The sequence below is a fragment of the Leptosomus discolor genome, chromosome 4 (assembly GCF_034619465.1).
Source record: "Leptosomus discolor isolate bLepDis1 chromosome 4, bLepDis1.hap2, whole genome shotgun sequence".
Lineage (NCBI taxonomy): Eukaryota > Metazoa > Chordata > Aves > Leptosomiformes > Leptosomidae > Leptosomus > Leptosomus discolor.
In genome coordinates, this window is record NC_141394.1 from 52,390,512 (window position 1) to 52,416,831 (window position 26,320).

The window sequence follows — 26,320 nt, forward strand, 5'->3', positions numbered from 1 at the left end:
ATCAAATTACATTAATGACAATAAAAAAAAAGCTGTACCAGCAGCTATGTTTTCACTAAACTTGCCATATTTCATACAATGGTCATACTGTAATCAACAAAAGGAAGTTTCTGACAGTAGAAGCTGCCTCTGCTACTGCCAAAAGATTTGCCATTTTATCTAAACCAAGTTTTTGTTAGATATAAGACAGAAATAACTGAGCACATGGAAGAGATGTCTACTTGGCAGATTATGCTTAAAGGCCAAAACCAAAACCCTCCTAAGTCCATGAGGTTTTGTTCTGGTAAGTAAAAAAAGAAGCAGAGAGCAATAGTTTATTTGACTGCATTCAGAAATCTCAGGAAGGGTCCAAGTTTAAACAAATAACTAAAAATGTCAGCTAGTTCACAGCAGTGAATGAGTGGTCATATTTGTTACAAATAGGGAATTACTGAAGAAAACTGAATGGAGAGGGAAAAGAAGCAACCACCAATTGGTTTCTTCTTTTGAAGGTTTGGCCAGTAGAAGTGCAATAAAGTTACTCACTTTCACTTCAGAGGAAAAGCAAAAATTTAAAGAAACGCAAAATCAAAGTGGGTAGGAGTGTGCGTCCTGTAATATTGCAGTTAGCTTAATCAGAGTAACTAAAGAACTTACAATGCATTTATCAAAGTTCCTTTTGACTGTCACCAAAACGTTTCCGAGTGTTGTGCTGAGAAAGGAAGCTGGGTCCACGTTTTGTGCTGTCCATACATGATGGCTCATCTTAACTAACATATAAAGGGAGTTAAAGCTATCAATCTTGTCCCCCAGCGCTATAAGATTATTCAGCTCAGGTTCAATACAACGAAATATTTTTGTCATCATTTGTCGGATCATGTCCTTCCTATGAAAAATGCACAAGATAAAAATATTACTCTGACAGTTTACTAAGCTATTTTACATGTTCTTTGATAAAATTTTTAGGATAAATCTATTGGATATAGTGGTCTCATTTGTATTCAACAAGTCTCATGATTTTGAGAAGGCTGCTAAGGGAAGAAATGCCAATGTCACACAGTAAAAATCAATAGTCACAGGTATAAAATATTCCAAGAAGTATTTTCTGTGTGGAAGCTGCCACACACTCAAATTCAGAATTCTGCTAAGCATATTTTCCAAAGTATATTTTACATATTAGTGTCTAGTTTCACTCTGCAAGCTATTAGATAATTAAGCATTTTTTTTATACTACTATAGACAGAAACAACCATCCTATATACAAACATGTTTATGTTTACTGACACATTCAGTGTCTAGGTACAAATTATGAGTTCTCTATTTACTTTCACTAAAAGGGAACAATTTCTGATTATAGAGAAGAAAGTTTTATATGCCAAATGAATTAATGCGTAGGCTTAAGAATCAATAACAGACAACAGCAGCACATACTCAGACGATACTGTTTGTGGAACACCAGAAGTGTATGAACGAGATAAAACTCCTCCATCCATTTCCTCTGCTTCACTCTGTAAGAACAAGGAATGTATCTAAAGAAAGCTGAAAGCTTGTGTCCAATTCTATATCTAAGTGGTAAGTATATCTGCCAAAACCAACAAAATTATCAGCCTCCCCCTGACACACACGCCTTTTTCCTCCCCCCAAAGTAGCAAATACAGTGGTTTGCAAGCTTCTGGCAGTTTTCTGGTCATGTTCCACCAAGTACAACAGTATCCACAATTACTCTCCATTGCCTTCCTACATGGCATGATGAAGTGTTTACTGTGATCTTCTGAGGAAACACAGCCATGGCAAAAGAAACCTGTCAGTCCTCCTTTAATAGATTTTGTATTGGTCAGCCAAAAATAAAGATTCTGCCAGCTAATGGAGAAAAAACAAATTATTGATCACCTGGATCACACAATTGCCAAATAAATTCAGAATTTATCTTTTAAACAGGCCTCATGAGGCCTGTTCAGTATTTTTTTACTTCAGTGACAGAAGAAGAGTCATACCGTTGCTGTTCCCGAGATGCTCTGATGTTGCTGTAGCTTGAAAAATTTACTAATGAAGTCCTGTTCTGCCAGACACAGAGGCTCTAGTTCACTTAATACTTGCTCAAAAATCTAAAGAAAGCCAAATATTTTATCAACACACCAAATACCATAAACAGTTAGTAATACCAATTTTAATTGTTTGTTGCATAGGATTTTATACTTCCTATCTTCAGTAAGCTTTAGAAGGCTTATTTCTACTTAACAGAAATGAAAACAGCTTCTACTTAAATCCTTGAAAGCGATACCTGCACCTTCAACACAGTCCCTTCTCATCCATGTAACACTGGGAAGAAAAGAACCACCTATGTTTTTCCACAACTACAAGTTTTCTAGTTACAGCCTGAGGAAGGGCTTTTGCGCTATAATGTAAACATTCAGATTTTAATAGTAAGTCATGGGTTTTGCCACCCTTTTTTCTGCCTGGATTGCTGAGAGGAAGAAAACAAAATTAAAAGCCTCAGGGAAGAAAAACAGGTAAACTGTATGTAGGAGATAACTGCTCTGCAGAAAGTTTCCACATAGCTGCTACAGAAACCAATAGCAGGTTTTGTACTGAAATAGAATTATTCATCATAATGTTTAGATTTAGTCCAAAATTAAATATTATTTTGGCAATAATTCATTAAAATAATTTAATTTCATTAATACATGAAATTGTAAGTCAGGTGTTAGACATACTTCTAACCCGTCATCTTTACACAAAATGGAATTTTCTCTGCAAGTATTTAAGGATTAAGACATTTAATAATTTACATAAATGGAACCTATCTAACCACATAGTAAATCCACACTACTGAATTTCCCTAGAGAAAATAAGAAAAAAAAAAATGAAAAAACATACTAGTTCAGCTCACTAGCTTACAACTCTGTATACATTAGTTACACTTACATGTCCCCAATGGGTATGAGACAAAAGTCAGAAGTTGTTGAAAAAAATAGCACAATACCTGTACAAAATTGTTTTTAAAAGCTGTCAATTCAGTTCTAGACAAGTTGCTGCTACAGGTCTGTAATAACAGTTAGTATTGTTTCAGGCATATAATACTTCTCCCAGAAAAAGATTGAGCAAGGGTTTGAAGAAGTCAGAAGAAAAACACTCATCTCCATCAAACAATTCAATAGAGAACCTGAAAACTGTTTTTTTCTCTCACTCTGATAACGGCTCCTTTTCTCTCCACAGTACTGAGGAGTTAATTCCACAAGAAGTGAGGAGTACTGTCACTTCTAAAGGTTCAGGAAAAAAAAACAAACCAGATGCTAAGGACAGCAGGCTTTCAAACAGATGCTGAGAACACTTCAATAATAACTTAGTGCCATTGGTTAAAGCTAAAAACTGATTATAACTTTCAGGTGAAACCAGTATAAATAACATGGGCCATGCTCAAGTCCTGGCTAAAAGATTTCACTTTTGCTTAGATACTGGCAAACTGTGACAGAACACGTGAACATTTGTACTGAGAAAAAATAAAACAAGTTGAAGAGTTAATGAGTTGAATTATTTGCTTAAAGATGCATATTTGGCTTAAACTTGACAGACCCCCTTTTATGCTCAATATTATTTAAAGATCACATGCAGCATATCAAGGAACTAAATGGAATCTTATAATCAGAGAATAATACTCTGATCTACATATTTCTTAGAAATTGCCTTTATTGGATGCGTGGTGCATGCAGAATTTGAAATTGGCATGTTTTAAGATTTAAACAGTGCAAGAAGGATACGTAAGACACTTCTAATACAAAACCAAGCAGGAATCCTATGCAACATTTTGGCTTTACCTTATCAAATTTTGTTCTATCAGCCACATCAAGGTCAGAGGCAGACATGTTTCCCATATCCAACAGTGAGGATGACTGAGACCTACGGTTTCCCGAACTCTGAACAGAGAGTTTATTTAGGCTAGAAGTAGACCCAGTCAATTTTCCAGAACTTCCATGAAGACCTGTGAAATAAAGACATTATGAAGGAGGGAAGCAAAGGAAGAATAAAATAGTCAAGAACAGGTTTATTACAGAGCATATTACATCAAGTGTTGCTAGTAGTCCTACATTAAAATCAAATAACTCAAATTTTGTCTAAGCTGCAAAGGCTTTTGCTATAAACAGGTTCTTTTCTCGTTACAAGGTATCTGAAATAGTTCAGCAAGTTTCAGAGTACAACGTAGCTATATAAGGCCTCCTTGTAAAGTATGGGAAAAGGTATAAAAGGAACAAAACTGTGAAATACAGGAACACTGGGATAGATATTCTCCTTGAAAACTTGTAAGCAAAGACCAGTTATGATCTTTGTGAATGTACTTTTGGCAAAGCCACAAGCAAGAATTAATCCACAAAAGGGAAAAATAAAAGGCTTCACATACACACAGGCATTCTTTCATCTCCAACTTGATCTTTCGTCTGTTAACATCCTTTCGTCTACATAGTTTGCTCCAGCTATTTTGCTGGATCTACAATCTCATAGTAACTCTACTGCTAACATTCCCCCTTCTTTTTGATCATAAGTAACATTCAGACATTCCTTCCTGATATTGTGGGCCCTCTTCCTAGGTGAGGAGCCTATCTTTTTTTTTTTTTTTTCCTCCCAAATTTTCAGGCTGGTTGGAACAGGATGGAGAAAGCTGGTAACAGAAAAAGACCACGAACTCGTCAATATTTGACCCCCATGTAAACTTCTCACGTCTCAACCACAAAGAAACTTAAAAGCTGGATTCTGACGTTTCATTTAATCGCTACGTTGGCGTCTAGTCTAAGGACACAAAACAAAGCCTATAGTTCTAATAAAAGTTGTTACCTCAACCTATTGGAAGAGCTGGAAAACTATGACACGCTCTCAGGCACAAACGTATTTTTTATATCAACTAGTAGCATGGGAAAAACCAAAAGGCGCTGCCTTTACCTGCAAACCTTCTCAACTTCTACGTTGGGCCGTAATACGCGTGCTTCATTTTTGCCTTGCAACAACAATGATTCTGCTAATGCTCATTTCATTCTGAACGGAATGCTTCAGTGTTTGGTAGATTTTCCATGATGCAGCACTACATCTTTACATCGACACACATGCATTGACAATACCAACTAATGCAACTAGTTATACTCACTCTCAGTTTCCTGTTTGACAGCACTTTCTTTTCGAGGCAGTGTAGCTGGGATGGATTAGGTTGCAAGCATCAAAGACAAAGACAAGTTAAAATGCAGTTTGCACAAACCATGCACAAGATGCAAGTTAAGCTCTAACTGGAAAGAAACATGCGGAGAACTATAAGCAGCAAGTAACTACATTGCAAACACATTTAGTTGGAGAGGTACTACTCTAGAAATTCAGTATCTAAGCTACATGGAAAACAGAGTAAGTTTCTAGGTATTAAACTTGGCTTTTTCTTATATAATGTCTTCAAAGAACATTTTCGGTGACGTGTATTTAAGTTCTCCCAAATTGAGAAGTCCATTAAATTAGGGTTTCATTTGTCAGAGTTAATATTGCAAAAGACTCAGTTTCCAAGATCAATCATCATATCAATAATAGACATGAAGAAACTAAAATGTACTTAGGTAATTTTGTACTGAGTCAGAGATATTGTCCACCTCTTCAATTTAAAAAACGCCCACTAATACTGCAAAATTACTCCTATCAACAGAGAGACTGGCTAACCTTTTCTGTTGTTTGCAAATCAGGATGTTTACATAGAGAATACATCTTTTGTATTCATGCTGCACCAAAAACTGATGACTGCAAATTCAGAGAGGATGAAAAAATAAATACATAGTAAAAAAAAAAAAATTTACAAGGTGTTTTTTTTACTTTTCCTGGGGTTTTTTTTCATAATAAACCAGTTTCCTCACTGGACTTCAGTATGAAATTTAAGAGTAAATGGGCATTTGTAGTAAATAGAGAATCCCTAACCAGTAAGAGGCATTTGCATACATACACTAAAAGCAATATGTGGTATTAAGAAGATCTTGATGAGGATGGATGCTACAAGCCCCCCAAAATGGAGCAGGCAAGCAGAACCTACTGTAATAGAATGAGTAAATACTTCTAAATGCCACAAACATGTCTTAAATACCAGATGTTCTCAAGTAGGCAACACTACTGACATTTGTAACATCAAACTCAAATTTAATACCAGCCTAGTTTTTAGATCTTGAGGGTTTTGGCAGTTTTTGAATAAAAAGGTTTAGGCCTGATATATTTGGCACATGCATCGGTCCCACTTCATCATCCACGACTTCCAAACTCATGGGACTACATTACAAAACATGAAGAACTACAGGCAAGGATCAGGCCCTGCATAATCAGGGGAGCCATAGTGGCTTTTGAGAAGCCCCCTCATATAAACATGTGACAGTAGTAGCACTCTTTCCCACATTGATTTTATGGTATTTAAGTATCAAAGTCTTGGCTTCATCAGAAAAGAAAGAAAAAAAAAAAAAAAAGACTACTTAAGACAAGTGTGAATGGTCACAACCCAGATTTTTTTTGCCATAAAAATGCAGACAAAGAACCTTGCACTAGCACAGAATGCCAGAAATCTCCCAGCATCCCCTCTGCGTTTGAGGCATTCAAATAGCAGTGCTATTCCCAAAGCACAAAAAAAAGGCAAGAACACACACCAACACAGCTTGGAAACAGGTCATCTTTAGTGTCTGAGTACAACTGGAGCATTATGCACCTCCACTATTCCTTAAATAAGTTTACGACTAAGAAGTGATTTATTTTGAATTAATGTCAACTAGTAATCATACAACCACTACCTTCCACATAGAAGCCTTTGAAATTACACACGGTTATAAAGCTATTAAAAAATAAATACATTTGACAGAAGTCTTCTCAAGGTGCAGCTCTTATATGCTGGTGAAATTAAGGACCTCCTTCTCCAAAATGCCTGATCGTTCCATAACATTTACAGAAGTTAGGAAATTGCTACAAAAACTGTCTCCTCACAAATACAATTGACGAAAGAAGTGCCAAAAGAAAGTGTTTAGAATGTTTTAGAAATCAATTTATTTTAGGATAAAGTGGGTTTTTTTCTTGCAATAAGATAGCTTTTCAACATTTATGAATTTAACTGTTCTGACAATGACACATTATGGCACCACTTGCTCTCCATGCCCAATAGCTTGCCAAGACTTATCTTTCCAGCTTCCCCTTCCCTCAGTCAAACCTCACCTCCTGTTTTCTTCCTTTCATTGTTTTTTTTCCTGTTCTCTACCATCAAACTTCAAAGCAGAAGTTTAGGATCCAGAATAGGCTTGAGAGAACTCACTAGTTAAAGCTGCATTTCTGAATTTAGAGTTGGGAAAGTGATGAACTGTGGCAAATATAAATATTTTAAACAAGTTTTGAAACAGTGCGCTTTAAAATATAGAATAGCCAATATATAAATACAATATAAATACAATACATCTAAGTATTCAGGCTACTTTTTTAAAAGCTTCACTTCCATACACACACTAGACTTTTTAGCCTAGCAGGAATACATATTCCTTTAAATGGAACGACCTGCAAGTTAACAAAGTATGATTTCTAGTCTCAGACTGAGTGAATCCCACTGAAAGCACAATGAAATACACAAGTTTCTTTAGGCAGAACTAGCATTAAAACTAGCTTCTTCAAAATCTACCCAAAACTTTTAATACGGAGAAATAATAGCAGAAGGAACCCAAACACATGCTGCCCAAGCTTTCTTTAACTACAAGAGCTGATTTCCCAAATTTGTTCTAGTAAAGTGCGATAGTTCAAGTAATAAAATATGGGTGGTAGCTTGTTAAAAAGTGAGTGCAGATTTGAAAATCTGAGAAATATCATATTTTGTCCTTCTATCTTGACCAATTTCACAAGATTTCAGTTGTGCTACTTTGGCCTTGTAGAAGTCAGAAATTTTACCAGTTGTATTTTTCATCCAACTACTTCTATGTTGCCAAAAGTAAACAATCCTACACCATCATAAAATTTGACTTAGGTTTTGTAATGAGTATTTTATAAGCAAATAATAAGATTCAAAGCAAGATATGTGCCTCCTGGAAGCTTACCAAACTTTTTTCCTTCTCTGGTTGTGCCTGTCATCTTGATCTTGGCAACTTCAAAGAAATCTTTTATTTCCCTTTCATATAGTCGTGATAAATAATCCATATAATTCTTAAAAGAAAGAAGTAAAGGTAGTTAACAGGTATACATATTGCCTTTGTCTTTTACAGTTGAAAAGTTCTTAAAACCCAGAAAATGTAAGTTCTACTAAATAACAAACTGTTTTGGACTATATATTTAGGTAGCATGCACAAAAATACATTAATGATATTTAAGCATGTTATATTAACTTTCCTAGTGAGTTCATTGAGCATCAGAAACTGCTTCTTCTCCTCCATAAGGAAAGACAGGCAATGCGGTATATGCAAATAGGATTACTAGTGGTAGAGCTTCATAGAACTCAATTCAAGGGTAGAATGGAGACAATTCAGCACCATTATCTGCAGCCTCTCTTTCTAGACTCTTACTATGTCCCCCCCAAAAGCAAATAGGTTGCCATTCCTACACATCTTCCTGAGCAAATGACCTCCTTTATCACTATTCTCAGAAGGAAAACAAAAGACCAGAAAACTTTGGGAGGCACAAACTCTCTGTGCCTACTTGCTATGAGTCAATCAATCCCAAAATAACTTGTTTGCAACACTGCCAAAAATATGCTCAAATTTTAAAAACACAAGAGGCACAACAACTGAAATAAGTTTGAAGATTATCTGGTTTGTTTAGATTTTTAGTACAAAGGTTATAATAATATTTTATTTATTGACTAAGATGACTCAAGAATTTTTTCCTATGCTCTTCAAAATTTTGTTACTTAGCACATAACACATAAATATGAAAGTCTCCATTTTTTATTAGAAGATCACAAAGATGTCAGCCATTCATTGACCATTTGCCTTGCACCGAAGGCAAAACAACAACTATTTCAGAGCCATTTTGAGAGTCTAATTTAAATCTTCCACGGCTGAGTTTTTAAGAATGACAGTACTTCAACAAAAGAAGCCTTGTTCTCTAAGGACTAACTTTCCCTTGACTTCTACGTAAACATTTTCTATATTTCTGTAGTAATTTTTTCACTCCATATTAGTTTTAAACAAGGTAGTTAAAAGTTACAGATATACAAAGCAAAACATTTCTATTCAATCTACTTCACAAGACACCTCTGAAGTTTTTGGTATTCCCAAGTAAGATGAAGGTCTGTTGAAATAAAGGTGTCACACAGGTAATAAGCACATCAACACGAAAATAGCTTAATTATTTTCCTTACCAGACTGTAAAATGGAAAGCTTGTTTTACATAAATACAAGATTAATAGCTTATGATACTTCAGAACAGAGATACAGAAACTTGGAGGGGAAAAAAACAACGCAAGATACAACAATTACCAAAAATGAAGTTTCGGATTCTAAAGAAGTACAATAAAAGAGGAGCAGTGAATTAGAATTTAATATAAAGGAATATTAAAAGGACATGCACATACACACAGGCAATTCTTCTGACTCTCAAAAATGGTCTGTTGCACACATTCTGTAGCATAATTTGAGCAATTCACATACCTTCGTTAGCCCTTCGTATTTTCCATAATCTGTGTTCTTGAGCCACTCCATCAGTTTAGCATATCGAAGTAAATCTCTGTGAAATGGATGGTGATTGGGTAATGTCAATTCAACAGAATGCTGGGCAAGAGTAGAACTCTGATCGTGACCCTTGATAAGAGAAAGTATTAAAGTAAATCTGGAAGCACTATACAGACGTACTAGAAGTTTCCTGAAAAACTTAAAATGAAGACAGCATCCCCTTCAGACAAACAGAAAAGCATCAAAATACCTTGCACAGAAACAAAGTCTAGAGACACAGATTGAAAAAACGCCAAACATAATAAAGACACCGAGATATTATAGTTGTGGCAAGTAATGCATCTTAGTAAGCTTGTTCACTGTAATGCTCTTGTTCACCTCTGCCTTCAGGGTGAGTCAATTTGGCATTTTTTGCATGAGAATGCAAGGTATACCTCAGCGTAGATTTAATGACAAGTGCTCAACTGTTTCTGGAAAATTCTAGGAGATTATCACATCATTTCTCTAAACAAAACAAAAAAATCCATAGCTGCTTCTTTTAAAATTTGTTGTTCCCACCTACCATAAGACATTTCAAGTGCCCGGTCAATGGGTGGCCTAGGTGTTAATGACGAGCTTTATACTACACCTCCGAAAGCCTGCTCCAATTCAACCTCCTTTAGTCCTCTTTGGCCAAGACTTGGTCAAGTCTCATAAACATCAGTTCACGCACATTCTCTTTCCCTCCACACAAACATAGACACACACAGACTTTCAGTAAACATTTACTAAACAGTTTACAACATGCATCATAAACCATTTAACAGCAAGCTACTAATTTCATGCTCCTCCCTTTCTCCAGCTTATCTTCTGAAAAATACACTATGCTTTAAGTGAAGATGACATTATATTGCTTGAAGAACACACGATTTAGCTTTTTAAAGTTTTCACTTGCTTGAACTCACAAGCTTCCTGGGCAATTCAGGAAGCAAGCAAGGTAACACCACAGTTCAGCCATTCAGCAGAATACACGTTAGCCCTGGGTTAATGGAGGGGAAGATGTGACTTCATTTCAAAATGCCTTTAATATTTTCTGTAAAGTCTTTTTTTACCAGCCTTGCAATAAATACAGCAACAGAACATGATTTTAAGTGTAATTTGTGCCATAGCAGCACAAAAGGATTGTCCTAATTGGTCTCCAACTCCTGTAGCATAACACAGGTCAGTCAATGTCAGTCCCTGACAGAGGAAGCATTCCTGGACAGTTCCATCTTGGAAGTGACAAGCTGGCAGTATATAAACCACACAGTTTAAAAACTGCCTTCGCATGTCTTCAAGTTGGAAGAGAAGCCAGTTTGGATCACAGATTCAAAACTAAAGCAACCTTGGCTCACCCTTCTCTATTGTATTGGGTACTGATCAGTTCAAGTCTTTGGTTAAAAAAGCCCTAAAAGCTTCCACAACTTGGTCACAGATTTTTGGTTGTGGGGTTTTTTTGGTTTTTTTGTTTTTTTTTTTTTTTAAAAAAAAAAAAAAGATAGGAGCCTTGATATTATTTGTAAAAGACTAACCTTTACTAAGCAACGCAATGCAAACACGCCAGCTTCTGAATAAAGCTGGACTACTTTTTTGTATTCAGCATGAACATGCACTTACTTTGAGTCCTGTTCTATTAACTACACAAACTGAGACACAAATGGACCCAAGAAACAAGCCCTAGACAACTTCATTTATTCTCACAGACAATGGTGAAGGGTCATACTATAAATCTCCCTTCAAAAAAAAAACCAATCTTGTAGGCTGACTACAATAAAAAGCTAATTTTGTAAAGTGTAATTATTGAAACACATAATTTGGAATTGGAATCCAGCCAGCATTAGCCACGCAGCTGCTGATGGGATTACTGAGGTCTTACTCGATACTGTGTGTACTTCTGGGCATGCATATAGCAAATATTTTCAACAGATCTTTGATATGCTTTTATTAAAACTAGATAGACAAAACCATTTATGGTTTTCATGGGTTTTTTCTCCTATCCCCTGGTTTGCAACATTTCTACAGCAAGCATTTTAATGTTCAAGTTCACTATAGTTTAAGATAATTTACCAGCTGGCTTTTACTGTTTTCTTCAAATAAGTCAGTCCAAAGGCTAGTTCGTATTACTGCTAGGAAATACTCAGCTATATAAATTTTTATTGCTTCTTTCACCTAACAATTTTATTCATGACTGTTTATTACACACAACTTTATTTTTGCTTAGTAGTAGCATTCTTCATAAAGCTAGATGACAAATCCCCTCCCAAGATAAATTTCTCTCTCCAAGCCAACTTTTCCACAGGACTAATCGTTCCAGTTGTCCTAAATTACGTCCTGTTCAAGTCTGCTCTAAAACATGACGGCGCTTCTAGGTGTACCTTCTACATCTAGTTAACAGGCTTCCTCTCACTATACATACATTTATACCAACTGTTACCAAGTCATACTGCAAGTTTGTTACTCAACTATTTCACAAACTTCAAAGCTTCAAACTACTTTGTATTTCAAAGGCAGAAAGCCCAGAGTTGCCTTTTAATTGGATGCCAAACATGGTTGCTAGAAACAATTTTTTTCAAGTTACAGACACACAGTAAGCTTAATCAAATATTATTAGCACACAATAAAGACAACTACATTAACTGTTAGTAACAGTTACTGCAAACAGTTTTTAACACTGCAGTGAATGGCAATCCAAAGTTGCATTTCTGTTCAAAACTTTTAAGATTTATTCTCATTTTTATGTAAAGGAGATGAAGCACCTTAATATCTTACAACAGTAGTTTGAATCACAGCATTTGGTTTGTTTGATTTTTTTTTTTAAAAAAAAGAAGAATTTCATACTTCTAAGATAATATATTTAGGCGGAAATGTCAATGCAACTTTGGTTTTCCATCTAATGAGTTACGAATCAGAATATGTCTTGCTTGTATTAGCAGCTGCCTAGACAGCATTGTGTTTTCATTTGCCATTTTAATTTAGAAATCTTTATTGGCCCTAGTTTTCTCTGAAGTGCTTTCTTTTTTTTTCCAATGAAACATTCTAAACAAATAATGCAACTCTTCAGATGTTAAAGGTAACAAAGTATTCCAGTTCAGACTTTTCAAAAACATGAGACTGAGAAATTGCTATTCATCAGACTAACAAAACAAAGTCATTTTAGTAAGATAACACAAAAATCTGTTACACCTCCAACACTTGAGTTCATACCTCAAAATGAAGATTTTTTTTTTTTTTTTTTCTTTTACCACAAGCAAAAAGGCTCTGCAGAGGCTCATCTCTTGCAGTTAATGAACTCTTCCTGCTTAAGCTTACAGCAAGGTCATATTTTTTATCTGCTGATTAACACCTCACAGCAGGCCTAAACTTATCAGAAGGCATGTTTATATCAAAGACAATGTAAGGCCACTATTAGTAAGAGAATTTAAAAAAAAAATTAAAATATTTAAAAATTGCAGAAATAAAACCCTCAGAACAGAACATCAGCATAAGCATTCTGTTAAACAGCCACTTTCACAAGCAAGTCCAATATTCAAATGCTGCAAACGCATTTACACAGGACTTACACAACATAGCTTCTGCTTGCCCATTTAGAGGCCAGGACACATAGTCTGTGCTCAGTTTTCCAGAATATGAAAAGTAACAGGAGAAGCATACCTTCTCAAGAACAGAAGCTAAAGGAAAAAAATTTAAACATGCTGTAGAACTGGAATTCTTCTGCAAAGTGAAGAAAATGTAGGAAGCACTTATCTTTGCTGTAAAAAGCCAGGCTTGGACTCTCAAATGCTATTTTCTATACATTTATGCAGCATAACTCTACTCCATTTTCTGCACACAGCCTAATATATAAAAACTAAAACTTGTAAAACTTTGATTGTGCTAATATGTATAAAAACAGGATTATTTTTCATTTACGAATGTTACAATTTCACACGACTGCAGTTATCTGTACAGTTGTACACATACTACAGTTTCCTCAAAATATTTTTCCTCCATACATCTCAATCTGTCTCTTAGCAATTTCTGGAGATCAGATCAGAGGAATGTTAATTCATAAACAGATAAAGAAAGCTTGGGGGCTGATAAAAATAATGCATGTGAAAAGGGGCCTAAGTCTGATGCTCTGCAATCGGTAAGGACGAGTTTCTTTTTGTAAAACTAAAGATGCAGCTGCTAGTTAGGTAAGTCAAGCTCAAAAAAATTAGTTAGAAAAGCTTGTATCAAACCCAATGTACTCACTGGAACTGAAAGAGAGTAGGACTTGTTATAGAGTTGAAGGAGGGTCTGAGTAAACTAATTGGAGATAAAAAAAAAATACAGAAGTTAAAAAAAATTATGCTAAAAAAGAAATCCAGCCTTTAGGAAACAAGTCTCGGGACAATGATTTCTGCATATTTCAAGTTAAGGCTCAAAAATAAAGGTTTAGACATTTCACTTTGGGTTTGTGGGTTGGCTTGGTTTTTTTTTATGGCCCTTGAAGTTCAGACAGCAAGACCTACAATGTTCTCAGCCTCTGACACCCTTTAAAAAAAGTCAGTGCTTTTTCTCCTCAATTAATCAAGCCTTACAATTAAAATAAATCCCCACTAAAAAGAAGTAGGGTCTTTTTAAGTGTAAGAGACTTCTGTAGGCAACTATAGTTTGGTATGCTTAGTAATATCTCAGCCTGAAGTGCCTCTACCAGTTGATTCCTTTATCACAGAACACATCCAGTTTTAGGTGGATTGTTGTTCTTCTCAGGAAAGGTTTGTGACCGATAGTTTCCCATAAAATAGTAAGAAATAATACCTGCTGAACAAATACGCTGTTCAAATGACTGGCAAGTCTCCGTGCAAACTGCTCACGCAAGTCACTAAACCGCTGCTGTTGCTGTTTCACTGCATGAAGCATATCGTGTCCTAAAAACAAGAAGAACCTCACAGAGTACAAAACAGATAGCCATATATTGTACATGGGAACCAAGAGGACCAGAGGTCACAACTCCCTCAGTCTACAGAAACAAAATCTGAGACTAGTTGGAAAAGCACATACAACGAAGCCACTACCACAGCAAATTTTGTATGTTAGACAGTAGCCTAACAAAAACATTACCTGGACGAAGAGCTACATTCATACACTGCAGAAGGGCATCTGCTGCATTAGTGCATGCCTCAATGCCCCGAGAAGATGTCAGATCTCCCTCCTGAAGGGCTTTTATATGACCTTTAGCCAAATCCATGTGATTCTACAAAATAACAGATAGTACTGTCCATAAGCCAGAAGCAGGTTACTTTGCTATGCTGCTGAACCAAGAATGATAAATACAATTACATCGTTATAAAAACTTACTGAAGTTAGTGCAATAATAAAACAGAAAAATAAACTCATTATTTTAAATGAGCCTCATGTATGGTTGCTAAAGAGGGCAGCAAAAGATTTTTATACCCGATGTGTTTACTATGATTGTTCACAATAAAAACACTTACCACTAAGAACTCTATCTCTGACAGTAGTTTCACGTTATTTGTGTTGCTGAGATGGATTAGGTGGTTGCTTTCTGAAATTTGATCCATTTGCTCTTTTACACTCTGAAGCATTTCTTCATAACTGCTGAGCTTTAGCTCAATTTGGTCAACCTCCTTTAGAGCTTCATCCAGCAACTTCATCAAGATATTCACCTGTTTCTCTGAGGCCATGATTGACTGGATATTTGCCTGTACAGAAAATTAAACGACAACATATTAAGAGGCATTTTTATATCTCAAGAGCATTCTGATATCTCCTTCTGTCTCTATTACTTTCAAATAAACACTCTCCAAAACTCTTTATGGAAGTGACAAAACAATCTAAGCTTGTAGTACTACTCATTGAAAGTGATATTGAACATAGCAGTTCCTCAGTCTATGACACTTATTTCATATAGAAAAGACATAAAACCAAAAACTTTGCTCAAGTTCTTAGAACTGAAGTATTGATCTGCTCAAAAATAAAACCCAAACTGTAATCCCTACTACACTGGAATATTTAGTTCCAGAAAAACAGCTTAGATGATAATGTCGCATTTTCTGTTGCAAGATCAGCTATTTCTATGACAGCAGCCATTTTCAAAATGTAAGAAAAACATACAACTTGACAATTTGAGGAGGCTGTTGACTGTTCCTTCAAGACTGTATCCCCTGCAACTCCTCGTTTTCTAAGTGACCTCTAGAATGCTGGGTTGTTTAAAAAGCAAAGTAGCAAACAGTATGGTACTGTTTCAGACAGCCAAATATTGCAATGTTGTTAGACTAAACCAGTTTCCTAATTACACTGACAGTAGTACTTTAAGCATAAGTGTTCACATCCATGGTCATGAACATCTATTCTTCCGCTCCCTGCACCCCTGCCTTCAAGAAAGGTATACGCAGAATGCCTCCCTTTTTTGTCTCAACTCCTCATTTGAAAGCCTGCAACTCACCCCAGAAGGTCTGGGAGGTAAAAAGCAAAGCTGAAGATCTTTAAAACCCGGCAATAGACAGGACGTAGCTCCACTTAGGAGTGGACACACATTTACATTCAAATATGCAGCAGAACATGTTAGCTACCTTTTCAAAGAACACTACAGAGCCAGTATCAGTGACAACAGTTCGACATGCTAACACACTGTACATCAGAGGAAATGTTTACCCCATCTAGCACTTGTAGCTCTCTCGACAACTTCTCTGCAAAGGCTTCTGCATTAGAAATGGCATATTCACATCCTTCCATCATTATTTCAATATCCTGTTCCTCTCTTGCATTTAACTCCTGATATTCATCCACAGCTTCTTCATCACCTCCTGCTACACTTTGATTTTCTCCACTTGGAACAGATTCTTACGTAGAGAAGGGAAATAAAACACGTTATCAAGTGCAGAAAGTCACAAGCATTTTAAGAGTACTTAAGTATGTTCAACTATCTTTAAGTAAATGAATCCATGCAATAACTTTCATAACAAGCACCTGCTACCTATGTACACCTTTTTCAAGTCTCAGCCTTCCATGGGCTTCATTAAAATTTCCACAGTTGGTTCCCAACAGCAATGTTTTCCAAATTATGCAACATGAGCAAAATACAAACAGCCACCTTCCTTCGCTGCATGTACAAAGGGACATACTGACGCAGTTTATTCACACCTCATGCTGGTAATCAACATCAGAATACATCACAGCATTGAACTAGACTTGTTAGCCAAAGATCAGTAGAAGTCAGATTCTCTCTTTTGTTAGAGCATAAGGGAAACATACTAATGTTGATTAAGAAACATATCACTGAATAAATAAAAGCTATCTTGATGTTCAAAATAAGTTTCACAGCAGGAAAATTAATACGGAGGTAAGTGAAAATTATATAACAAGGTTTCCATGAACTATGATTTCTCACAGCAGTGCTTGCTTAATTCAACAAGCCATTCAAAGGCTGACAAACTATTTACAGAACATTAATGCAGTCCAGACAGAAAGCATTTAGGACATTTGAAACATCTCTCTCATCTCTAGCAACTTGATAAGCTATCCAGACCACTATTTAAAAAAGAAAAAGAAAAAGCATAATTGCTTACAAAGCAAAATGAAGGAAAAAGGTGTTACGCACCTTCTGCAACTTTAGGCAGTTCTGAAGAATTAAAAGGTATGGAAAAGCAGAAGAAAGGAAGCAGAGAATGTTAGCTAGACAAAGCATGAACAGTGTGTATATTTTAAAGTGTCAGTAAGTTTGAACATTTTAATATTGCACAAACTTGAAAAGTTAGAGGTTGGTTAAAAACAAATTCCAGTCAAACACCAAAATACATAAATGTTATCCTCCCTGGTTTACACCTCTAATTCCAGTTCTTCTGCACAAGCAAGTCTAGTATTTTGTATCGACAGTTTAACCACTTCTGACAGACTCAACGCAAAATATGCTTACTCATTAGGCCTTACTAAAATTTTTTTACTATTAAAAGATCATGTGACTGTAAAAATACTTAATATAGCCTGAACAAACGAGATACAAAGCCTTCTTCGCAACCAGTCACATAAACTGTAATAGGGTCCAGCAGAATTTAACACATTCTTCACAGTTTATAAACTAGAAATTTCATATAAAACCTCATATCACCTTTAGCATGCCACTGAAGTGTCACTTTTTAAAGCACTTTTCTAATACGAGGGAAATGAAAATAGGAACAAAAGTGTATTCTTTACACATTTAGACCTACCAGATTTTGCAGGTAGATTTTATTTTGTTCAAGAAAGAGAATGTCTTAGAAATATAATAAGCTTATCAATATTTAGAACGTTATTAATGAAGTATTTTGTCTGTTCTCCGTTTTCTAAGAGAAACTATGTTATCTAGTCACCTTGTTTATCTGAAGATTTAGAAAATATAAAAGAATAAGATTGAATAGGAAAAAAACACCAGGATTAAGATTATTTTTTTAGTATATCCGTTTTACAGAAATAATTATTAAACTTCATACTTAACATACAGTTGTAGAAATCTACCTTCCAAAAGCTGTGAACTGACATTAATAAAGTCAATTTTCTTTCTAAGATATCTCTGATTGAGTTTCCAGATACATGAAATGAAGGTGTTCTTTTCCACTGTGCTGCTTGCAACCCATTTGTACACTTTGTCAAAATGCAAGTCAAATTCAGGATTCTCCTGCAAAAGATGAGATATGTTACAGGCTCAACAGTCAAACGATTTTGTGAGCAGCAGAGATTGTTTACACATTTAATTATTGAGATGACAGGATAAAAATGAAATTGCACAGATGCCAACCTTAAGCTGGTACACCAACTCTGGCACCCTGATGCACCTTAACAAAGGTGCTAAATCACTCAAAATGAAAAACCAGAATCCACGCTATGAAGACACCATTTTTCAAGCCAGATAAGGCAATAACAGCACGTAATGTGGAGATCTGTAAGAGTTTCAACAAACATTTGACAGTGCTGTCTGCCCTGAAACACTGTCCTCGGAATGACTAAGCCTTCTGAAACTAAAAGCGGTAGCTAGAACTACTGACAACATATACAACACAATTCAAGGAGACTTAGGGGAACAGGCAAGAGAAAAAAATTATGAGCACTTTATTTATAGATATGATAGTTTTTGATAGCACTGAACAAGACAGAAAAGACCATTTGGTATTTTAAGGGTAAAAACCTACTGTAGAAGTATTTTCAATTAGACTTATTGCTTGATGAGAACATTTCTTTGGTAACAAATGAATAAAGTACTTTCCTTTCTACAGCCACTTACGAATTCAGTATAGACTGTAACTGGTAATAGCCTATTTAAAGATCATATTACAAGCACTTTACAAGGTCCAGCCTCCTTCTGATGAAAAATGTTATTGCCTCAGATACATGTTAAATTCTCACTTACACATAGTTTGTAAAAAACACTATTGCTGCTACTTATTACTTATATTGTCACTACTCTCTGTAGAAGCAGGCTGCACATGAAACCACATACGATGGGAAAATGGTACTTCCTGTACGGTGCAATAGAAGCAGTTCTGGTTTTTTTTCTGTAGCTTATATTGATAAATACCATTACCATATATTTCTAAACAAACAGTATCACTACATACAATTTGAGTTGTCTCACAACTAGTGCAGTAAAGGCCTGTGTCAAAAGAGTTGCACAGGATCACATTTGGAAACCAAAACACGATGCACCTATCAACTTTTAATTCTGACATTTTGTAACACAAGAGAGTTTCGCATTCAATATTTGGTTTTTTGAAAGAAAATTTAAAAATCGCTCAGAGTGGTATATACATTGCAGCGTATTTCTGAAACCAGCTGACAAATTCTGTTTTGAAAAAAAAAGCCCTGAGACAGTATAATTTTAAACAGAACCTTAACTTGGAAGAAGCAATTCTCCAACATGGTATTTAGGATCAGCAAGGAAAATCTAAAACCTAGACAACAAGTATGTGAACAACAGAAACAACAAAAACCTATTTAACCTACACCTGGGGAGAGGGAAATCAAAGAATTTTCAACTCCGTAGCTCTGCACTATTCTTCCAAATCACCAGTAACAGAATATAAAACCAGATATCACATGATGAAGAATTTTCACCTCTGCCTGTTTGTGTATCCTATTTTATGACAACAAATGAATTTAAATCGTCAAAAATAGGTCGCTGTTGTTGTTCTATGGAAAAGAACACCAGCTCAGGACTGTATGCCTTCCAACAAATGGCCAACGTCATGATTTAGAGAACAGACTATAAGAGCACACCTTCAAGCTTATATGCCGCTCATTAAGAATGTTTTAAGTGTCCTAGCAAAAAACGTTACATGTAGCTCAATGTCTTTAGTAAGACAGTCCTAAATTTTTTAGGGAGAAAATAAGCGTGTAGTAAAAATTTACATAAGACTTAAAACAAAAGAAGTACTGGTCCTTAGCATAAGCACTCTATAGTCACTGAGAGATCACTACAATAAACAGGGCAGATATGCTTGAATAGCAATACTCTGAATATCTAGACTGCTCTTACTCAGTTTACCAGAACTATATTCTTGGAAAGGCTGGAAGAAAATGCAGACATAAGCAGCACAGGAATGTATCATCCTAATTCCTAATTAATGTGTAATCAATCTAAGCTTTAAAGCAGTATCAAGGAAGTTAACTAACTCGGAACCAAGAGGATCTTCTGAGCAGAGTGTTAAAACCAAAAAGTTACACATACTTTAACAGCATCTTTGGCATCAACAACAGCAAGATCTCGAAGTGCCCATGCAGTCTGCCTTTTGTAGAAATCTCCCTTGTCAGATTTTTTCACTTTTACCACATTTACTTGCACTGGTCGTTCCGTTGTCACTGTTAAATGAAGTAAAAGAGCAATTTCAAAATGCACAAATTACTTCAACATCTGTGGCTGCTGTACTTCAACTTCTGAAATTAATTATTTGCGGGGGAGATTTAATAATATTTATTTGATGAAAAGAGACCCTTTGAAATGTTTTCATCTACAATATCCACAGCTCAGTTTAAGTCTCAGTCAACCAGCTTGTGAAGTAATGAACCCAAATTTACAGACATTTCTTTGACACAGCAGACCTCAGACCACAGGCACGTAACTGTCAAAGCACAGAGGTAACTGGAGATCATAGTCAGAATAAAAACATTTTCTGAGATTTCTCAGTCAAATAATATTCTAGCAAGCTAATTTATTGACAGATCGACCCAAAGCACTTAATTTTTTGAAGAGATGTAATATAAATGCACATACACTCAAAGGAACATTAGAGCTCAGTTCAGTTACTGTGCCTTTCCAGAGTCCTCTCCCTTGGACTCCAACCAGTACCCTCTGATGCATTTTATATTCAGGCTGATCAGCCTAGATGCCTACTAAATCCCCTTTTAAGCACTATATAAAGCCTGCATCAAAAGTCCACCAATCCCACACAAATTTTGATTCTTTCATTTCAAATTACAGTGAGATCTGGGAATAAGTGTACAGGGTTTTTTTTCTTTTTTAGTAGATCTAACAATGGAAGTATAAGGTACAACTGATTTTCTCCATCAGAAACAGAAAGCACCTGTTTCATATGGGGCAAGAATAAATATCATAAAGACAAATGCAACTGAATAAAAAACAAAGGTGAAGACAAGAAATACAGTGTGGTATTACTATGTACCTGTGGCACACAAAAAGCAGTTTCTCTTCTTTTTGCCTGCTTTGCACACGTTCACAATGCTCAACAAGCGTTCATCATTAGGAGTGAAAATATCCCTCTGTAAAGCATGCTTGATTGCAGTCATTTTCTCTCACCTGAAAGATTTTAAGAAGTTATAATACATTCAGGCACGTTTAACACACACACACACAAAGCACCAGTCATTTACTTACAGCAACTACAGTTTTTTGAAATTAAATTTTACAGGTAACTTAATGAATCATAATCTAGACAAGGATGATCTAGGTAAAGACCAGCCCACTTTAGGAAAAAGTTCAAGATAAAGCTTACTATCTTACTTCAGTTAGACAACTGTAAGTTGTCAACACTAGGATGATCCTTCTGCTTAATTTAACAGAGAACAAAAAGCTTCTTAGTAGTAAAGTGGAATGTGAGGCATTAACAAAAAAAGTTGAAATGGTAATCAAGAAAAATGACTCCCTCATTAAGTAGTGGAGTTTCAGAATGGGTACAAATGCCGTGGATCCAGTAAAAATGTGTATGAAGACAGGCGAACAAAAAAACCCTACAAAATTTGACAGGATGGAGAATGTGAAACTAAAGTCACTACACTGATGACCTTAAATGAAACTTACAAGTCCAGAATCCTTCAAATATACCTAAAACCTTCACTTAAATTTTCAGGACTCTTTCACCAAATAAAGGTTATGTGTTGGGCAGATCAAATTGAAAATAATGTTCCATTTAGAAGGAGAAAAAGTGTTTCTGGCTCCCTGCTTTGCATGAAGATTTCTGGAATGTATTCTGGATATGGTATGTCATAGCAGTCATTCAATCCACCGCTCAAATGCCACAATTTCAAGTCTCACAAATTATTACTTTTGAGTGTTGTTGTACCTCATACACATCCTAATTCTCTTCTGGCAGAGGGAAAAATCATTCTGATTCAAGATCAGTGTCCCTGCCTGCTTCCTCACTCCCTCCTCCCTTGGTATCACAAGAGAAATTCTAAATTAGTACTTGATCCCATGTTACGAGAACATGCTCAGGTATCCTGCTCAAACAGCTTTCTTAAAGCAGAGTAAGTACATCATCACATTCCATTTGGTGGCAAAAGAACCCCAAACCAACCAAACAGAAAAAAAAACAGTCTGTATTAGAGTTTTCCCAGGTTTGATACCTCTGTAAAGAACATTTGTGGTGGTTATCCATTGTCAAATTCATCATTGCCAATTCCTGGAGAGTTACTAGAAAATTATTAACATAAGAGTTGCACCGTGTTTATAACTTAACTTCAGCCAGCAAGCAGGCATTACTTATTTTTTTAATTAATAAAAACACAAGACATTGCAGAGGGCCCATGTAATAGAATTTAATAAATTTTTCTTAAGTTAGATTTATCTTCTGGATGTTGAAGTGCCTTTCATAAAAGCTTCCTTATAACAAAACAGCTCCTGGAAGACACAAACTATGGGGACAGGTACACACCTAAGGCAACAAATCTCTGAGCTTCTAGAAATACAGCATTGGGTTTCTTTGGTTTGTGTTTTCATGTTTTGCAAAGACTTGTTTCACTGCTCTTGCCCGCTGCCACATACTATTAAATGTAACAGACTGTTCTTCCTCTTTATCCTCTAATGCAGGTCTGGCAATTGTTACACTAATGCAGAACAAAGAAATGCATCTTTGTAGCTGGTAGAAAGTTCAACTTCAAGGCCATCTAGATCTGAAAAGGCCACAACACAATTTTCCAAAGATAAGTCCATCAGGTTTGACTAGTTCACTGCCTTTTCTTGGATGCATGAACTGGAACACTTTTAATTGTGGAGTTTCTGATCTAGCAAGGGAGTAACAGGATATTTCAAAAAGAGAAAGAAAGTAAGCATGTACACTTAGCAATAAATCCAGACATTTCCTCTAGGAATCAAGTGCTGACCTTGAACCCCGTACTCTAACCAAATGCTAAGAAAGACAGACTTCTGCTTCAGTCTCATAGCCTGTAACAGCAAACACAGGAGACCGTACAAGGCCATCAGGGACTGCCCTTTACACCTTCTGGTACACTGGCAGATACACTTTAATCTCAATGACGTAGCCACACATCAAATCAGACCATTAGGTTTCATAAATGAGGTGCATCCACCATTAACAGCAGAAGTACTTTCCTAACAACACCCAAAAGTTTGTTTTCTAGTTTTTGTCCTCATTAAGACTGGAGTTTCCAGGTGATTTGCGGGAGGCAAAGGAGCAGAAAAGAAGGTAGAGAGAGATTGGAAGGGGTGGGGGGGATACCTGTTTACAGCCTGTCCCTTTAAGTGATTCACCTCTGCAGAAAGAGCAGCCAGCAGTGGGAGAAGCAAAGGGTGAGAAGAAGGGGCTGTAAGGAAAGAAGGCTGTTCAGATTTGCAGGATGTGTTAATAATCAGCTTGTTTAAAAACATTCAGCAAGAGTTCTGATTTTCTTTGGCGATGCCTTCAAGTAAGTATGCAACATGCCCGGAGGAAAGCATTTCTACTTCTAACATGTTCAACCATGATGAAGAATTTGTAGAGGTAAAATAAGACCAACATTAAACTACCATGCACCAATCAAGAAGAGAATCCTAAGTAAGTCACAAAATTCTGAAAGAGACTTCTGAGCTAGATTTCAATATAATCACCTGGTTCCCTAGCAGAGCATGGTCTAGTCCCCACGAGATTCTAGTAATCCGGGGGGGGGGGGCGGCGCGGGGGGGATGGGACAACACTGCCCAATAGTCAAGCTTGCAGAGATTGATCATATAAGAAAAAAAAAAAAAAAAAACACAGAACAAAAGCAGAAACACAAAGATCCAGAAAATTAAGGAATTAGCAATATTCACCTGATTCAGAACAGTTCCTTACACTACAGAGAGACTCTAGGTAGACTAAAAAGAGCAACAGTTAGGTACCACATTTCAATGCTTCTATTTAAATACAGAAGCTTCAATATTACTCTGAACTTGTGCCTTAAAATTCTATAGTGTATTAAAAACATGATCAATATGCATCACAGGCTACACTGCCTCATGCTGAGACAACACATAAGAGTTAAATTTTAGGCTGGATTTTTCTCCTGAAGATGCCTGGATTGCTTTCTCTGATGAACACGCAGCAAAGAAAAAAAATGTTCCCTTGTCATTTGACATAATAAAAGGCACCGAGTTTTCTTTTAGTCTTTTACATCCCGCTATGCCTCAGCTCAGCTGGCCACCACCACATCTCTCATCTTGGGCAACCTGGTAGTTTTAGATTAGTAATCCAAGGGCTTTGGGAAAAAAAGGGCCAATACACCAACCTGGAATCAGCGTTGTAAAGTCTACAGAGCTCAGGGCATTCAAATAAATGCTGTTTATATGACACCCTTATGGCAAAGCAACACTCCATAGCTGCTAAACAATTTTCCTGCCCTTTCATCAAATGTTGGGCCCATCTTTTGTTTCCCAAATTGCAACAGGTTGTCATTCCTGTTACTCTTCAACAGGCGCGTAAGATGAACACACAAAATACCAACAACCTGCTGCATTTCAGAAATATTCCCTTTCCTTCCCAATTTAGGATGTTACTTTCTGCTCTAAATCATGTTCAGACTGCCGCAACTTGCTAACTCTCCCATTCCAGTGCTAGCCCAAGTTGTCCAGGTTGTGCAGAATATAACTTTCCCCTAAAACAGAACATGTTAAACACAAGACCAAAGGCTTGCTCTGACATACAGACTAACTTCTGCTACAAACTCAGTCCCCTTAGTCACAGCCACCAAAACTTTCACGACGTGCCAGGACCAAGCACATCACTAAGTTCTTCACACATGAATCCTACTGTCCCAACAGAACACAGAATTAAGCAGAGTGCTGAGACCACATCAGTCTAACAAATCCCTTTAGACATTGCTGCATTTCTTCCCCAGTAATGTTATAGGCAAAGCCACAGCTACACAAAATCTCTCAACACCACATCACAGACACGGCCTGTCCGGGAAGGAGACAACAGAGCAACGGGGTACAGCTACTTCGTGAGCACTGCTTAGCCCAAGCATGTAAACAGGAAAACATGCTACTTCTGCATCCGACCGGGTTATAACATAACTTGAGAGCGTGGCCTAACTGTAACATCCCCGGGAACGCCGTTCATAACCAAAAGTCGATCAAAAGATCAATCATTTAACAGAAAATCTCAGAAGAGCTATTTATAGAACCGGCAGCCTCCCAAGGGCCCGCCTGGCGCCAGCTTCATCGCCTCCCACCTGCGACTCTCGCAGGAACCGCCCCGGAGACAACCCTCCGCGCCACCACCGGCCAGAGACAGCCGCAGCCGCGGCGCCCCCCCGCCCCGCCACCGCTCCACCCCGAGCCCGGCGGCCCACACACGGCCAAGGAGCCCCGGGGCGACCGGTGGGGCCCGGCCCGCGGAGGAAAGAGGGGCAGGGACGGAGGATACCGGGGCCCGCCTCGCTCTCACCACGGAGCCAAGGCCGGCCGGGCTGGGCCGGGCCAGGGCAGCGGAGGGGAGGGCAGGGGAACGAGCACCTCCACCCGCCGCAGCTCCGGCCGCAACCCCCTGCCGCTTCCCGCTGCCCACAACAGCCGCTTCCGCTCACGTCACACCAGCAGCGAGACGGCAGGCTAGGGAGCCGCGCAGCGCCCCCTCCCGGAGGGGAGGCGTAACGCCCGCCGAGCAGGGCGGCGCCTCTGCCCCTCCGGGCGCGCTCGGTGCCGCTGCTGTAGAGCAACGCCGCGACGGCCCAGGCCCTAAACCGGCGCGGGGGGGGGGGTGCAGGGGGTGTTGCTAGGCCGGAGCGGTAACTGTGAGGCGGCCTCGTGTGAAGGGTCGGGCCCGGTTCGAGCCGGGCCTCGCCGGCCGGCGGCACAGTGACCAGAGGCCCGTGAGGCGCCAGAGGTTCTCCGGTGGGGAAGGGGCCCCGGGGGGGTTTAGCGGTGCCGGGGTGAAAGGCGGTCCCGCTGCTCTCCGCTGTGTCTGGGTGAGCCACCCTGCGGCGGCTTCTGCCCCAGTCCGAGGTGGGTTGATTCAGGCAGG

General features: G+C 37.6%; 1 protein-coding gene across 1 annotated transcript in view; it reads right to left on the bottom strand.

The window, feature by feature from the left end:
- EXOC1 (exocyst complex component 1) overlaps positions 1–23,955 on the bottom strand; it is a 30,239-nt gene extending 6,284 nt beyond the window's left edge. Inside the window, exons 1-17 of the mRNA XM_086464055.1 lie at positions 23,929–23,955; positions 21,269–21,402; positions 20,317–20,447; positions 18,111–18,270; positions 17,218–17,238; positions 16,272–16,459; positions 15,092–15,319; positions 14,718–14,850; positions 14,415–14,524; positions 13,866–13,919; positions 9,594–9,743; positions 8,046–8,151; positions 5,114–5,158; positions 3,795–3,958; positions 1,974–2,084; positions 1,411–1,487; positions 637–865 (exon numbers count right to left, since the gene is read on the bottom strand). Coding sequence (XP_086320181.1) covers positions 637–865; positions 1,411–1,487; positions 1,974–2,084; positions 3,795–3,958; positions 5,114–5,158; positions 8,046–8,151; positions 9,594–9,743; positions 13,866–13,919; positions 14,415–14,524; positions 14,718–14,850; positions 15,092–15,319; positions 16,272–16,459; positions 17,218–17,238; positions 18,111–18,270; positions 20,317–20,447; positions 21,269–21,392 — 2,031 coding nt within the window. The 5' untranslated portion in view covers positions 21,393–21,402; positions 23,929–23,955. The remainder of the gene's footprint in view (positions 1–636; positions 866–1,410; positions 1,488–1,973; positions 2,085–3,794; positions 3,959–5,113; positions 5,159–8,045; positions 8,152–9,593; positions 9,744–13,865; positions 13,920–14,414; positions 14,525–14,717; positions 14,851–15,091; positions 15,320–16,271; positions 16,460–17,217; positions 17,239–18,110; positions 18,271–20,316; positions 20,448–21,268; positions 21,403–23,928) is intronic.
- Between the last annotated feature and the right edge of the window lie 2,365 nt (positions 23,956–26,320).